Genomic DNA, 17,458 nt, shown 5'->3' on the forward strand with positions numbered 1-17,458 from the left:
TAGGCTCATGGTGGTTTTCACTAGAATATTTGTTGCCCAAGGCTACACCATGCTGAAGTCAAATACATGTGGCTCTGCTACTCATGTGATTATTTCTCATTCATTTGCCACATCTGGCCACTTGGCCCTTCACCTTGGCTCTCAAGGCTTTGGTGCTCATCATTTACTTATTGGGCTTTTGGTGGAGCAACAAGATTTGCAAGAATTCACCATTCCTCAATATTCCCAGGCTCAGAAGAAAATCTAACTCTTTTTTCATGGGGTCCAGCCACTACCATCCCCTTTCCTAGAAACACCTATTCAGTGGTATAGATTTGGCAAGAGGGGAGACAGATGTTCTTCTTGCAATGCTGGCCACAGTTTCACAACTTTCTTTGGACTGATGGAGGTCCTGCACAGACCCTTCTGGACATCTTGAAACATATTTTAAGATCTAAGTGGAAAAAGGAGGCATATGCTTGTGAGAAATGGACAATTCAAGAAAGCAAGTGGGAGGTGTCTGGGTGGCTTAGTCGGTTAAGCGTCTGACTTCAGCTCAGGTGATGATCTCACAGTTCGTGAGTTCGAGCCCCGTATCGGGGTCTGTGCTGACAGCTCAGAGCCTAGAGCCTGCTTCGGGTTCTGTGTTTCTCTCTCTCTGTTCCCTTCCACATTCTCTGTCTCTCTCTCTCAAAAAATAAATAAACATTAAAAAAATAAAAAAGAAAGCAAATGGTATGTGAGTTAAAAAGGGGGATAATTTTCAGGTGGAATAGACAAAAAACATCATTTATTTATTTTTCAAATTTTTATTTCCAGTCAAGAGCTTTTACCTGAGCTCCAGTCTCTCTCCCTCTCTCTCTCTCTCTCTCCCCTCCTTCCTCTCTCTCACACACATGCATACATACACGTAATACTTTTCTCTAATTCCATTCTAATATTCCCACACTGGTATTCAATCCAGAAACTATTTTAAATTCCTTCCTCTCCTTTACCTCCCACACGCAATCAGTCATCATCACCAAGTCATTTCTTCACCAGAGCATCTCTCATTGCCCACTCTATCATCCATACTGCCTTTGTCTTATTTCTGACCCCGTTACATCCTACCTGCATTTCAGAGCAGTCTTATTGGGCCTCTTTACTAGCATATCCTCTCCCCACTTCTCTCACTGTTCCAACCTGCCAAAGTGAGCTTTCTAAAATACAAATCTGATCTAAATCCTAAAGGCTTCCATCTCCTTCAGGCTAAAACTCAAACTCCCTGATTTGATATGGATGAGCTTATAATACGGCCCTTGCTTACGTATTATTTCTTATTTCATACAAATTTTCTCATTTCTTATTATTTCTTATTATGTTTATGAACCTGCCATTCCTTGAAATGGGCCATGATCTCTTTCAACCCACCCCTTTGACATTTCTTCCAAAAAAGACCATATCCTCTGACTCTATAGTCTGATCAATGCTCCAGAATGAAATGTCAGCCAGGCCTTTTACTCCCAACACTGAGAGAGTACTTCTCCCTGTGCTCTTTAGAAACTTACACATATATTTTCTATGACATTTACTTCACTGGTAAACATTGTCCACTGTCTTAGCTATACATCTCAAGATTATGAACTACTTGGCAATATGAACATAGCTTTCATATTGATAACCTTAAAACTTGAGAGATAATAGGAAATCAATATATTTATGTTATTGAATAAGTAATATTTAGACGTGTATGGGTATGACATATTGAATGGGGGGGGGAGAGCATTAGCAAAGGCTTAAAACATAAAACTGATCTTCCCAGAGTGACCACTAATCTTCACGTTAGTAAATCAAGTGATCAGTTGTCAGACCTATCAGCAGTTTTTGCCACAATTTGTCATTTCCATCATCTTGAAACACTTTCTTTACTTGACTCGCACGTCTTTATACTCTTTTTTTTCCTATTGTCCCTTGTCACTTCTCAGGCTTTTTTGTTGGCTCTTCCTCGTGTCATCTTGGACTTATTCTCTTCTCATCTCCACTCAGTCCCTTAATGATCTCATGTTCTCAAGATCTGATGCTGTCTCTTTGCTAACCATGTTTAAATTATCTCTCTTTCCTGGACTTCTCTAAACTCTAGGCTTGTGTATATAACTGCCTGTTTTACATCTCTAGTTGGCTTTACAATAGAAATTTCAAATTTGACATCTTTTTTTTCCTTCAACTTTATTGTGGTATAATAGACAAATAAATGTAAGACATTCAGGGTATATAGTGATCATTTGATGTGCATTATGAAGGGAGTCCTCCCTATCTGGTTAATTAACACATCCGTCACCTCAAATATTTACCTTTTTTTGCAGGGGTGGGTGGGTGAGTTGGTGGGGTTAAGAACATTTAAAACCAAATCTCTGAACTACCTGAAACCCTGTTCTACCCTGTCTTCCTTACCCACCAATTATAACTTCACCCTTGTAGTTGCTCAGACCAAAACACACTTGTAGTTACATTTGACTCTACATTCTCTTATTCCTCATAGATATTTCAGCAACAAGACATTTGACTCTAATCTTAAATATGTTCAGCAGCCAACCACTTCTCACCGCCTTCACTACCACCACCCTGGTCCAAAACTGCCGTTTCTTCTCATTTGGTTTGTTCCATTAGCCTCCTGCTTGATCTCCTGGCTTCTACTTTTGTCCTTCTCAGTCTGTTTACAAGCCTGCCATCACAAATAGCCTTTTAAAATAAGTCACTTCAGTCACACTCTGGATCAAAACCTTTTACTGACTCTCCATCTTACACAGAATCAAAGCCTACATCTTACATTGGGCTATAAGCCCTCAGATTATCTAACTTCTCATTATCATCTCTTTACATCCTTTCTCCCTCACTCTGCTTCAGATACATGGTCTCTTAGGATGTCTTCAAGCAAGCAACATGTCCCTGCTTTAGGGTCCATGCACTAGCATGCTCCTTCATTTCCTTTAAGCGTGGTTCAAATTTCATTTTCTGGTAAGACCTTATCTGGATCTCCCTATTAAAAATTGCAATCCCCCTGTGTCTATTCTTCGTACTACCTCCTCTGCTGAAGTTTTCTACATAGCACTTATAACCTTCTAATATATTATTATATTTTACTTAATCATTTTACTTATTGTAATTCTCCCCCCACTACAATGTAAAGTGCCTTTGGACAAGAGTTTTTGTCCCTTTTATTCACTATTGTACTCCAGACCCAAGAAGATTGCCTGGTGCATCATCTTTCAATAACAGCTGCTGAATGAAAACGGGTTCATGCATTTTTGCATTTCTGAGTTCCTGACAGTGTCTGGATTACAGTAGTATTTTAATATTCAAAAAATGCTATGAGATAATTACTGTAGCCATTTTAAAGATAAAGGAACTAAAATTTCTGAGATTTGAGCCAATGAAGTATCTAGAATTTCTATATAGTCATGATTTAAGGATAGCATTCTGGTTAGTGGGAAGATAAAAACTTGGAACTCAGAAAAATGTGATCTTTTCTTACACCGTATACTGTACTTGAGAATGGCTTAAGAAATGCTGACCGCATGTGTCATGGGCTAGGATACTTCTGACCTTTGGCACCTACTCTACCCAAGGTTTTACCATTGCCGTTTCATAGGGTGGTGCCAGAATCCCAGACAATATCTTCAGGAGACAATGAATACAATAGTCTGTAGCAGAAATTCACTTAGCAAAGTCGATAATGAATACTGATGATGAAATTGTGGCCATTTTGTGGGGCATTAGAATGCTTTGCTCAGAATTGTGTTTATTCATTGGTTCCTAAACCTGTGGTGATTCTTAAAAATATATTTGTTGTGGACGTGCTAGTCTAGACATTAAACAAGCTTCCCAGATTTAATGTTAAACAGCCAGCTCTGTATTCCCAACAATAATGGGCATTTGGAAATATGATAAGCAGGTGACAGTTTGCATACATTGTTTTATATTTACAGTTTGCTTCTCTCTATAAAATACCCCAATTTCTGTGCACTATAAAACCAGGTAAATCTGACAGAGGGTGGGTAGAATGTCTTTTGGAGCAATGTGTCACGGACTGTCTCACAATAGTATTTTTCTCCATCTGTTATAGGTCAATGCACAAACTGGCCCAGTTGGAAAGACTTGACCTAGGCAATAATGAATTCAGTGAGCTGGTAAGCGAATGCATTTTCTAAACTTGATAAATGCACTCCAGGAGATTATTTATTTTGCTCTGTCTCTGTAACTGCAGGTATTGAATTATCCAACTGCACATTTGCATTTGCTAAATATAACAACAAAATGGAATCCGGGAAATAAAGTGATTGTTTGACTGTATAGAAAACCACAGACTACCAGATAATATTAGATGCACTAAAAAGAGAGAGAGAGAGGAATAGGTAAACAGATGCAAATTGACAATTTCGAGCACCAGTTATGTAGCAGGCACCAAGTTCAGCGTGTCACTTATGTTATCTCACTTAACCCTTATTTGTTATGTTGCCATGTTAACTTTATGGAAATGAGCTCAAAGTGGTCACCAGCTTGCACAGCTTTTATGTAATTGAACAAGAATTAAAGCAAGACTTGATTAACTCAAAGCTCATACCTTGAAGACTTCTTCCTTTAGGGATGCTTAGTGGAGAGGAATGGTTAAAATCCTTCTATTTCTAATTGTACTGAGAGTGTCTTTCTAATGAATACATATTCCAATCTCACTGCCACCAAAACTGAAAGAAATTCTGACTTCTCCTTTCAGGACTTAAGTTTTCTTTAAAATTTGCCTGAAGACTAGAATCTCAAATGCAAGTTAGAAAGCAAATACTCCTTTATAAGCAGACTCTTTTTAATTCAGAAGTCTCCACTTGAACATCTTCAAGTTTAAAAAATGCAATTCATCTGAAATGTATTTTAACTATTTTTAAATTAAAACATGTAATTAAGTAATCAACTATTCTCTCCCAGCTGTGTTGCTAGCAATGTGACCTTGTGCAAATCACTTCACCTCTCTAAGCCTCTTTTTCATTTTCTATAAAATGGAAATTAAAATGGCTCCTCCCTTGCAGGGCTTATGTGAAAATTAAATGAGATAATGCATGGGAAAAAGGGATTCTCAGTAAATGCCAGTTTACAGGGTGTGATTTGCACTGCATCTTGAATGTGCAAAGAAATTAGCTTGTTTAGCTTTGACCATAACTAATCTGGCCATTATCCCAGCCTCTATCAGCTGTTCACTGAGGGTAAAAGCTGACTTTCATTCTTCTGCAATTAAAAGTTTCACCTGATTTAAGAAGTTACAAGATTCCTTTGGGCTGTGGTCATCTTCCTCGCATAAAAATTCTTTCTGTCGTGTGTCCTCTCACCTTCCCCAGCTTCTCTTCATAACATGGATCTTGAGTATGTGCAAAGGCTACATGTCTTTCTGACCTGAGGGAAAGGGACTCTCTGGTCTCAGGCTGTTTTTCAGAAGTGTCCTGCCACACATGCTGGCCTCAGGGCTGATGTCTGCAGCTGACCCTGCCCCTTGTGTTAAGGCTAGAGTTCTGAAGCCATAGTCAATTTTCTAGGCTCAGGCAATACTCCTTTTGAGCACTGGCCATTTCTCCCTTGTTTGCATTGCTACCACTCAGCTCTCATTGGCTGTAGATATATTAGTCTCTGCCCTGTCTTCCCTCCAGTATTAGGCTTGGCCGTCCATCCCCGATTTCTTTTGTGAAGATACCTCACCAGCTTTAATACTAGTATTAAGAGCGTACAGGCTCTGAGAGTCCACTTGATGTGCAAACTGAGAGAGCCTCTGTAAAAAGTAAACTTCAGAGCCTCCTTCTGCCTGCTACATTGCACCACCAAGTTTGCTTTGTTTGGGAGACACTCAACTTTGTGATAGGACAGCTTGCAAAGTGACCTCAACACAAATATTAGAGCAAAATGACCCAGTACATAATCTAATGTACCTACCCCAGGCTTTTCTAAAGTAGATACTTAACTAATAATGTAGGAAGAGAGATTGGTAAGGGTGGTGAATAGCAGTGACAAAACTATTTTATACTGGGAGTTTAAAAATCAGTTGTTCAGAAGTTACAATCTGCCCATGCTTCCATGAAGAGATGTAGCATGGCCTACTAGTTGAAAAAATATGAACCATGGATTCAGACAACTGAGGTTTCACTCTCATTTCCATCACTGGCTAGTTGGGTACCTTTGAGTCTATATAGCTCACTCTCTATCCTTGGTGTCCTCTTCAATAAAATAAAGGCATCAAAGGCATCCATTTCACAGGCTTTTGGGAAAAGTTCTATGCAGGAGAATCTATAATAAGCATTCAATATATGTTTCTATGAATTTTGATTCTGTCAAGTGTATCATTTTGCAAGCCTTTCACATGGATAGTTTAGGAATCAATGTGTTACTATAAATATTTGGACCAACAAACATGAATAAGATATGTTTACTTTTTTGAAAGTAGACATAGTAAAAGTACACTTAGAAACATATTGTAACTTATGCTTCATGGTATCTAAGAAATCATCACTTGAGCAGAAACATTTTTTTTTTATTTTGAACTCCCAATCTTCCGTGTTAGTCACAAAACAAATCTCTCTAAAAAAATTTCTTTTGCATTTGTTTTAAGACGCTTTATTTATTGATAATACTCAGTTGCTTGGCAGAGGGAGGAAGAGATGGGAGTGTAATTATGGAACTTCACATCTCTTATGTCATTAACTTTTAATCAAATGTCTGACTTTTATTAGTCATATGTGTGGGACTAGCTGTTATTTCTCTGAATGTAACAGCTTTTAATGAGCAAATAAGAGAATTTGCTTTGATAAGAGGCCTCTGGGTACAATGTCATGTGCAGGCAAGGGGATAAATTCCATTCTGTAGCTAGGTATTGTCACGTAGGCGATTACTGTTAGAGAATTCATTTGTGTGGCATGGTAAAGAGACAGATATGGAGAGAAGATGATCATAAGTTAAAAACAACAACAACAACAAAAAACTTACAATGTAAAAGTCTAATAAAAAGAACAGAAGCTTGCTTGTTTGAGACTCAATGTAAATATGCTAATGAGGTTTGAAGTAGAAATATCTACTTCAAAAATCCTAAACAGAAGGAATTATTTTATGTTTCTAACAGCAGTGGCCACCAGGAAATACTGGGCAAAGTTCCAGGAACATAATAGATTCTCAGAGGTTTTGTTGTTGTTGTCTCTTTCATGGGTTATTTTTGTCAATATAAAATTAATATATTTCCATTAAATTTTTTAATATTTATTCATTTTGAGAGAGAGAATGCACACAGTGGGAGAAGCAGAGAGAGAGAGAGGAGAGAGAGAATTCCAAGCAGGCTTGGCTCTGTCAGCACAGACCCCAACTTGGGACTGCATCCCATTAACCATGAGATCACAACCTGAACCAAAATCAAGAGTCAGACACTTAACTGACTTAGCCACCCAGGCACCCCTCCATTTTTTAAAATTCAGAAAGTTAAGAGGATTGTAAGAATGATAGCAAAAGTCATCCATAATCTCAACCCCTTATAAAACCATGATTAGTGGTTTTGGTATATTCTCCCCCCACCACTGCCATTTTCTTTTTTAATGAGGTCAGATGAGTATTATTGGGGCCAGGTCAGAAATGAGACACTATCAGGTTGATGTGTTGGATACCATCAATTCTTAAAGCTCCTCTATGTACTCTGGGTAGAACAGCCTTCTAACTTCCACGGAGCAATCAGGAACTTCCCATAGTCATAGAATAGTCAGGGACACTAAAACAGGTTCATTAACTGCAATGGGGCCCAGAAGCCATATTTCAGGTGTATATAGATCTATCTGATGAAATAAGAGTCCTGTTCATCCTGAACTAGTAGTGGAAATAACAGAGCCCCCAAAGTCCAATCACCATAAGTGAGAAGAATACTGGAAAAGGAAGCAGATTGAACAGCAGAACCTGGAGGAAGATGGGATCAGTGGCTCCAGAATCAGGGTGAGGCTATGGCTGACCATCCCCCAATCTAGCCCCAGCTTCTAGCTCCCAGTCTCCTACTCCCTGAGCTTTCCCCTTCCTGTATTGAAGGAGGGCCCTGGTAATAAGTAAGAGCCCCCAACAACTCTGCCGTGGGAACTTGCATCAAGAGTCAGCTCTAAGAAACAAAATAAGAATGCTTCTTTGCAAACCAGAAAGAGAAAAGAGGTGAGCCCAGAGGAGATAAACAGTAAACTGTTAAGTGGTCTGTACATGGTTCAGAGTACAGCAACGTAATGGAGGCAGACTGTGGCACAGGCAACAACCTGCCTACCGCAGCATGAGTGACAGTGCGCAGCAGAAAAGGAAAACATGGATTACAGAGGTCATTGGAAGAGCATCTCCTGTTATGTGGGAGGTTCTTTGTCTCCACTCACCTTCCTGCCACAAAAGGAACTCCTACAAGCAGTAACTGGGGAGGAGGATCCCAGGAAAGGCCTGATTTCTTGATCTCTTGCTCTTCAAGTGGAGGGAGGTCAGAGAAGTGAGATTTGAAATTTCACTGTAACCGTGACATAATAATACTGCTTATGTGTGCTTTTATAGAGATGTTTCTGTTTACCAAATTGGAATTACAGTTTGCATTCTATTTTATATTACTGTATGATTATCAAATTCAAATAAATTCTTTACAGACATTATAAGTTAGAAGTTTTCTCTGCAACTAAATTAGGAAGGCTGTCAAATAATAGCCAAAATATAAGTAGTGAATTGAAATTTACACTTAAGAGAAAATAATAAAGTCAGGGAGGCTTGAAATTTTACAATATCATATTTGATGCATACAAAACAATATATGTAATATATGTTTAAGTTACAAAACATAATATAATGCATCCCTGTGTACCCGCCACCATATTTTTATGAAATAGAATATCACCAGTCCTGTATAGCTACCTATTTGCTCTTACCTAATTCTGCCTCATTCCCAGAAATATCTACAATCCTGAATTTTAACATTCCCTAAATTTATATATATGTCTAAACGTTATATTATTTCACTTTGCTTGTTCTCAGACTTTCTAAAATATGACTATATTACAACTTATATACTTATTTCTTCATAGTCATTTCTGTCCAGCTTTTATTACATTGCTGCTATGAATATTCCTTAAGTGCATGTGTGCAAGAATTTTTCTAAAGCATATATTTAGAAGTAGAATTTACTAGTCATTAATTGTGCACATATTCAACTTGAAAAATAATGCTTTTCTTTTTTTGTTTCAAAATAGTTGTACTCATTTACCTGCACTGTATAAGACCCCCCATTTCCACCTCTTCACCTACACTTGATAGCATCAGACTTTTTTTGCCTCTATAATGGCTAACAGGGTCATCTCATTACTATCTGAATCTGAATATCCCTCAGCTTTCACGAGATTGGTGCTTTTTTTCCATATGTTGGTGGCTGATAGTGTTTCCTCTTCTGTGAGATGCCTGTTCATGTATTTCTGCCCATTTTTCTATTGGATGCCTTTTTCTTGTAGACTTACAGGGAACTTTTATATATTCTAGATACTAACATCTTGTTGGTTATATGTAGCACAGATACCTTCTCCCAATCTCTGCAGTTTTCTTTTTACTTGCTTCTTGGTGTCTTTTGATGGCCTGAAGTTCTTAATTGTAATGTAATCAAATGCATACTTTTTTTATGCCTAGCATATTTTGTGTCTTGCTTAAGGAGTCCTTGCCTTCCCTGAGGTGCCTGTGTGGCTCAGTCGGTTGAGCATCTGACTCTTTTGATTTGACTGAGGTCATGATCCCAGGGTCATGGGATTGAGCCACATTGGGCTCTGCACTGAGTGTGGAGTTTTCTTAAGATTCTTTCTCTCCTCCTCACTCCTCATGCATTCTCACTCAGTGTCTCTCTAAAGTGTGTCTTCTTTTTCTAGAAGTAGAAGAAGAAGGGGAAGAAGAACAACTTGCCTCCCCAAAGTCAAACACATCTTTTATTCTAAAAGTTTGAAAATTTCATTACTTATAGCCAGGTGTATTTCCATCTAGGCTTAATTATTTTACATTGCATATGTTATTCTTTTTCTGAACAGATAGTTTTCCAAACAACATTTATTAAGCAGTCCTTCCTTCTCCTCTGAATGAGTGCAACTTCTTAACAAAATATGGTATCCATATATTCATAGGTTACCTTCTTCAATGGTTAGTTTATTTTCTGGGTACTAAAACCACACAGTCTTAATTAGCACAAATAATAAGTTTCTAATATCTGATAGGATAAGTCTCTACAACTTAGGCATCTGGACATTTAGTTTGCATATGAATTTTAGAATTCGTCTATCAAGTTGCTTAAAATGGAAAAATATCATTGGAATTCATTTAGAAATGCATTGATTCTATAAATTAATTTTCATTGGTTTATGATGAATTTATATTTTTCTGTTATTGACTCTCCTTATGTGTGACATATCTCTATTTATTTGTCCATTTTAATATCTTTCAGTGAAGTTTTATGATTTTCTTCAAAAAAGATTTTTCACATTTTAGTGGATTTTAATTGGATTATTTGTTTTTTGTATGTTCATTTGTATCAGTTCTTCCTATACTTTGAATACTAACCCTTTATCAGATATGTCCTTTGCAAATGTCTTCTTCCGTTTAATAGGTTACCTTTTAATTTTGTTTATGTAGAGGATTTCTAATGTAAAACTACCTTTGCATTCCTGAAATAAATCCAACATAATCCTAATATGTTGATGATCCTGACCTATATAAACTGTATTTAATTTAATCCTTTCTGGGATTTTTAAAAATCAATGCTTATGCATTTGATTTGTATACGTTATTCTTGTGTACTTTCTCTATCTGTGGGTTTGTGTTTCTCATCAATTTTGGAAAATTATCAGACCTTATCTCCTCAGATATTTCCTTTTGTCTATGTGTTCCATTCCATATATCCTTCTGGACTTTGGACTAAATATGATATGAATATGATATCATAAGTGATTTTCAAATGTTATTTTAATAATTATTTTGTAAGGTCTTCTTTGAAAAAGCAATCAGATAAGGGGTAATTTTAAAATGTTTATTTCATCTCCTTAAAGAAAATCTTTCTGCCTCTCTACCTAAAATTATCCAGTGTTAATTCTCCAGAATTTGAGACATGATAGTGATATCATTTTAAGAGTACTTTCAACTCTTTGAACTATTTGATGTACAAGCTACTGACAGAGACATCTCTAAATAATGGGCCACTCATTCTATATTAAAGAACAAAACATGAATTTAAAATACAAACACCTGGGGCGCCTGGGTGGCTCAGTTAAACATCCAACTTCGACTCAGGTCACGATCTCATGGCTCTTGAGTTTGAGCCCAACGTCAGTCTCCGTGCTAACTCAGAGCCTGGAGCCTGCTTCAGATTCTGTGTCCCTCTCTCGCTCTACCCCTCTTCCACTCATGCTCTGTCTCTGTCTCTCTCTCTCAAGAATGAATAAATATTTTTCTTAAAAAACTTTAAAAACAAACACCTAAATTACAGCAACAAAAATATTTTAAACAGTAAAAGTATATATTTCATATGATGAACAAAAACTTTCAATTTTTGAAAGACAATGCAAAGACGGGTTGTATTTTAAAGTCCAGAGAATTCATCAGGAAATGAGTACTATCAATTTAACTATCTAATATTTAAGACAGTATGTTAAGCAGTCTTTATAAGAACATTTCATAAATTCAGCCATCCGTGAACTACATTAGAGGATTGATATTCCATAAAACTTCTTTTCCGAAAAGCTTAAAAAATATTCTGCATTCCACAAATCACCATTTTAAATGCTTAGTAAGTCTACAGATCACAATAAGCAAGAATTTCTAATCTCAGTGTTCAAACTGAAATAGTTTTGTTGATTTTTTTCACTTTATTCGTAGGGTCAAATAAAAATGTCAAATAGATAAATAAAAAATGGAGACACTGAGAAGAAATGCCAATAGTTGTATAGTGCTGGAGCGGAAAGATTTTACTTTACCCTTCAAGATTCTTCCAGCTGATCTAAGAATTAATTTTACATGAGACAAATTAACAGGAGGGGGAAGAAAAAGTTTAATGTGTGTGCACGAAGTCCCCAAAATGAAATTGAGACCCAAAGAAATGACCAACACAGGCAGTTTTTATACTTTTTAGACAAAAAGACAATAAATCTGTGTGAAGTTGGTGGGACAAAAAAACTTCATGTCGGGGGGTTTCAATTAGTAAGGAATTCTAAATAGAATTTGGACTGGGCTGGAATAGTTAGTCAATTACTAAAACTATAAGCTTTGTTTATATAGCTTTCTATGCTCTGAATTCCCTATCTATGATGGTAGGAATGTCCCTTTACCTGCTGGTACAGGGAGAGTACCTTTCACAAGGTTGATTTATTTCCCGTTTCCAGAGACGAAAAGGAGTCAGAGTGTTCTTACACTTAAGTAATTTTTAGTTCAAAATAATCAGTATGCCAAAGAAGTAGCTTTTGTATTACCTACCCTTGGCTCCTACAATAGAATATTTATTTGGGCTATATAAATTACACAAGTGTTTTTTCATAGAAACTTGAAACAATCGAGTACTTTAGCTAATGTTTTAACTTGTAATTTAAATTGATTAGAATTAAATTAAACTCATTCTACTAAAAGCATAGCTGCCAATGGTTTCACCTCCCTAGTTTGCCCAAGGTATTCTCATTTTTAATTACCTAGGATGTATGTGTACCTAAGGCAAGCACTATATATTTACATATCTGGTAATTTCTTTTATGAGTTATTATAACATAGGTTTGCCATACCTACTAATCAGATTTTGTCAATTATTTTTCAGATAAAGCTTACAAAAAAAGAACAAAATAGTAAAATACAATTTGTAATCATATAACTGGCCTCATGTTTTTAGGGAAAATATTTGAGAGATCCTAATTATTACCTCCTCCATTTCCTGCGTTTGTAAAATTACTGTGGACATTGATTATAGATATATATATATCACAAGCATTGCCAAAGGTTATTAACATATCAAGAGAAACATGATAAATGAAACATTTTAAAAATTATTAGAGGCACATCAATTTCTTTATCAGTCCAGGCCCAGTCAGGGCGTGGGAACAAAATCCATGGTTTAACAAAGGAAATTTGATATAAAGAACAGCTATTCATGTATTAGAAAACAGAAAGTACAGAAAGGGGACACGGAAGGATCACAGAGGTAATAACCCAGCTAGCACTTCTAGGGGAGAGAACAAATGGAAGGTAGTATAAGGAGCTAGAAAGAATTAAAGCTAGGAATCAAGGGGAGCCTGGGTGGCTCAGCTGGTTAAGTGACAGATTTTGGCTCAGGTCACAATCTCATGACTCATGAGTTTGAGTCCAGCATCTGGCTCTGTGCTGACAGCTCAGAACCTAGAGCCTAATTCAGATTCCATGTCTCCCTCTCTCTCTGCCTCCCACCACCCCCCCCCACCACGCTGTCACACTCTGTCTGTCTCTCTTTCAAAAATAAATAAACATTAAAAAGTTTTTAATAAATAAATAAAGCTGGGACTTAGACCCATAAAGAGGCTGGTGCTGGGGTCTCTGAGGGGGCATGATAAGGCTGGTTCTAGTTGTGTGGAAAAACTACAAACTGAAATCTGCTGCAGTTGCTGAAGTTTAATGTCATTGCAAAGAGAAGTGTTGCTGTTGAGACTGAAATGACCAGGAGTGAACTAGAAGGAGCAAACCCCATCTTCCTCCTGTAGCCTCCCAGTCTCTCTCCAGTCTCTCCAGTCTACCCAATTGTCAGTGCCTGACACCGAGCAACCTCTCAAAATAGAAATGTTGTTAACCTCGGAATTGCAAAGTAGAATACGGAAAAGTGGACCCACTGCTGAAAAGACAAGAGCTTACACATTTGAAATAAAATGGATATTTGCTTTGGCGGACTCAGTTTTGACATCATTTCCTCCAGAAAGCTTTCCCTGCACTTAGCAGAGCTCCATGTCCCCAACTGGCACTTGATAAATGTTTTTGAATGAATGAATGAATCATTTAATTTTAAAGTGAATAGTTCAGTCGATTCTCATCATCAAAATCGTGCCTATGTAAATTGGAAATTTTTAATTCAAACTAAACAATAATAGAGGTGGAGGCAATACTTTCGTTTACCTGCAAAGCAATCATTCTACAATTAGATATCCTTTGAGGAATCAATTTCAATTCACTTTGAGACAAACTTCCAAATGAGTTTCTCCATGAAACCCGAAAGTACACAATTTGCCACTGTGATCAATAAGTAAATAAAACTGTATTTCCACTAACTCTGGAATTTGAAAGGAATCCTTGATGAATCATTCAACTAAAATGTATTTTCTGACTGGAAATAATTGTGGCGGTTTTTTATTCGTAAGATGATGAAATTGGGGTCTCTATTTTTATAAATACCACATCTGTTGACCTGGGGTTTTAATAAGCAAACCCAAATGTCACACATGCAAATAAAGAAAGTCATTTTCTTGCTTTCAAACTTTCCCTTCCCTAGCCATAAAATAAGTCATCTTTGCCTGTTTTCTCTCAATTGCCATTTCTCATTACTGCAATATCATGACTGGATACCATGAATGAAATTAATTAGCTCTGTTTGCCTTTCCATAGATAGATTTTTCTAAGAATGGCATATATCTCAATGCAGTCAAGTGTCCTCGTGTTTCTGTCAACAGTTTCTACCGGAGAAATTAAAGGAAAAAGAAATACTCCCTAATTGAAGCAGGATAAACTACATCAAATAAGAGTATACATTTATAATCAAGGCTTTCCCAAGAAAATAGAAGTATTATACAATCATGGAATAACCCCAAAAGAATAATCTTGAGTTGTGAATAGGGATTATGATTCATCCAAAAAATAACAGAAAGACTGTATTGAAAGTAATCAAATTAAAATTTACATTTTCCTCACTTATGTACTGCAGTGGTAATATTTGGACATACTATCTGAAATAGAAGTAATAGAAAACGATGTATTTGATTTCAGGTTTCACAGTAAACCAAAACTAAAAGACAATGAAAACTATCAAGAAGAAGACGGATAAAGTTGTGTGTTTACAGAAGGTGTAATTAGTTAGGGTGGCTAGGGAAGCTTCACTCAGGTGACATTTTAGTAAAAATCTAAAGTAGGAGAAGGAGTGGGGCACCTGGGTGGCTCAGTTAAGCATCTGACTTCGGCTCAGGTCATGATCTTACAGCTTGTGGGTTTGAGCCCCACATCAGGCTCTGTGCTGACAGCTCAGAGCCTGGAGCCTGCTTCAGATTCTGTCTCCCTCTCTCTCTCTCTGCCCCTCCCCCCGCTCACACTCTGTCTGTCTGTCTGTCTCTCTCTCTCTCTCAAAAAATAAACAAAGAAAGAAAGAAAGAAAGAAAGAAAGAAAGAAAGAAAGAAAGAAAGTGAAGGAGTGAACCATGCAAATATCTGGGTGTAAGATTGTTCTAGACAGAGGAAACAGGTATTACAAACATCTGATATGAGAGCAAGACTGACATGTGAACAGGAAGAAAGACTAAAAGGGATGGTACAGAATAAGTTGGAAGAGTAAATGATAAGTCAATTTTGGAGGGAAGGTGGAGGTAGAGAGAATCCTGTAAGACATTTTAAGGATTTTGTATCTTATTCAGAGAAAAATGGAAGCCCTTTGGAAGGTTTTGACAAGTAAAACCTGTGGTCTGACATATTAAGTTATATTACATCACATTGCATTATATTACAGTATGTTACATTACATGTTACATTAATTACATTACATCACATTACATTACATTTCCAGGATCACTTTGACTGCTGTGTTGAACGTAAGTAGAAAGTGGGGCAAGGTGAAGTCAAAGAGACCAGTTAGAAAGCTATTGCAATAATATAGGCAAGGAATAGTAGTATCCTAGATTGAGGTAGTAGCTAGCAGTGGAGACAGTAGGATTTAATTTCGGGGTAAATTTGAAAGATATAGCCAGAAGTAGAATCTGAACTTGTAACTTGGAGATACTCTCTTTCAATAAATAATATAAAAATTAGGAATAAATTAGTTGCAAAAGTGAATGCCTACTTAAGATGGAAAAAGAAACTATGAATTGTTTTGAAGCTGTAAATTTTAAATTACAAATTAAAGTTAATAAAATACAATTTTGAAAAATTAGCAAATGACATAGACATCATTAAGTCAAAGAAAACAACATAATGACACATATCTATAATGTTCTCTTTCCCCCTACATTTTGGCTTCATGCTCTTTGAGAGTCTTCACATGACATACATTTTGTAATACCATTTTCTATGAAAATAATAGAAAAATAATCCAATCTCTACTCTACCATGGTTTTTATTACTGATAATTCAGAACCATTCATTTCAGCTTTACAATTTTTCACTGATATGCTTTGTAAAATTTTAGGATTGTTGCCATATTTGGGGAAATGTCTGGCTCCAAACATTTCAAGCCTGTTTCTCCTCCACCACCTACGTACTTCTGGTGCTGGGAACCAAAGGAATGTTCATCTTCCAATATATCCTCTGGCCCTGCATTTTCATGTCATGATGGTCAGGGGAGTTTGCACAATGAGCAGGAGTATTTCTGAAAGTCTTTTCTATCCTAGTTGGCTAGTAACAAGTTAACTATATGCAAGCAAGATTGCAAATCATAAAATATATTCCACTAAACCTCTATTGCCATGAAGATGCCTTGTGTCCAGCTCCCAAAAATGTCTGTGGCCAATCCATCACTACATGACATGAGGGAAATTGCAACATAGGGAAAGCCATGATAGAAATTATAGAAACATTTTAACATGCCTTACTTTTAACCCAGCATTCTGGGACTAGATATGTACCTATAGCCCTTTCCTATTGCAGAATTGTAAAAATCTCAGTGGCTTAAAAAAATACAAATTTATTATCTTACAGTTCTGGAGGTCACAATTCTTAAAATCAAGGTATCACCATGGCTTTGCTCCTTTCAGAGGCTTCATGGGAGAATACGTGCCTTGCCTTTTCTAGCCTCTCGAGACTGCCTACATTCTTCCACCAGCAGCCCCTTCCTCACATCACTTCATTCTCTGTATCAGATAGTACGTCTCCTACTCTGAATGCTTCCATTATTATATTTCTTTCTCTGTCTTCTCTGACCCTCCTGCTTCTCTCTAGTAAGAACTTTTGTGATTTCATTGGGACCACCCAAATAATCCAGGAAAATCTCCTTATGTCGAGACTCTTAAATTAATCATATGTGCAAATTCTGTTTTACCATGTAAGGTAATATATTCACAGGTTCTGGAGATCAGGACATGGGCATCATTGGAAGTCCATTATTCAGCCTACTATAGTCGGGCCTCTACTCCCAAAGATTCATGCCTGACCCACATGAAAATGCTCACCCCAACCCAAGTTTCTCAGAAGTTTCATCCATTATAACATTGACTCGAGTGCAGAATTCCATCTAAATCTCATCAGCTCAGAA

The 17,458-nt window shown here is 36.9% G+C and overlaps 1 protein-coding gene across 8 annotated transcripts in view; it reads left to right on the top strand.

The window, feature by feature from the left end:
- The window catches only part of LRRC7 (leucine rich repeat containing 7), a 550,975-nt gene that overhangs the window by 343,190 nt on the left and 190,327 nt on the right, over positions 1-17,458 (top strand). For all 8 annotated transcript variants that reach the window (XR_008294946.1, XM_053214212.1, XM_027058879.2 and 5 more), the window contains one exon: positions 4,082-4,145. Coding sequence is in view for 7 of the 8 variants with exons in the window: in XM_053214212.1 (XP_053070187.1) it covers positions 4,082-4,145 (64 nt within the window). In the remaining variant the exon portion in view is untranslated. The remainder of the gene's footprint in view (positions 1-4,081; positions 4,146-17,458) is intronic.

Source organism: Acinonyx jubatus, chromosome C1 (assembly GCF_027475565.1).
Source record: "Acinonyx jubatus isolate Ajub_Pintada_27869175 chromosome C1, VMU_Ajub_asm_v1.0, whole genome shotgun sequence".
Classification (NCBI taxonomy): Eukaryota; Metazoa; Chordata; class Mammalia; order Carnivora; family Felidae; genus Acinonyx; species Acinonyx jubatus.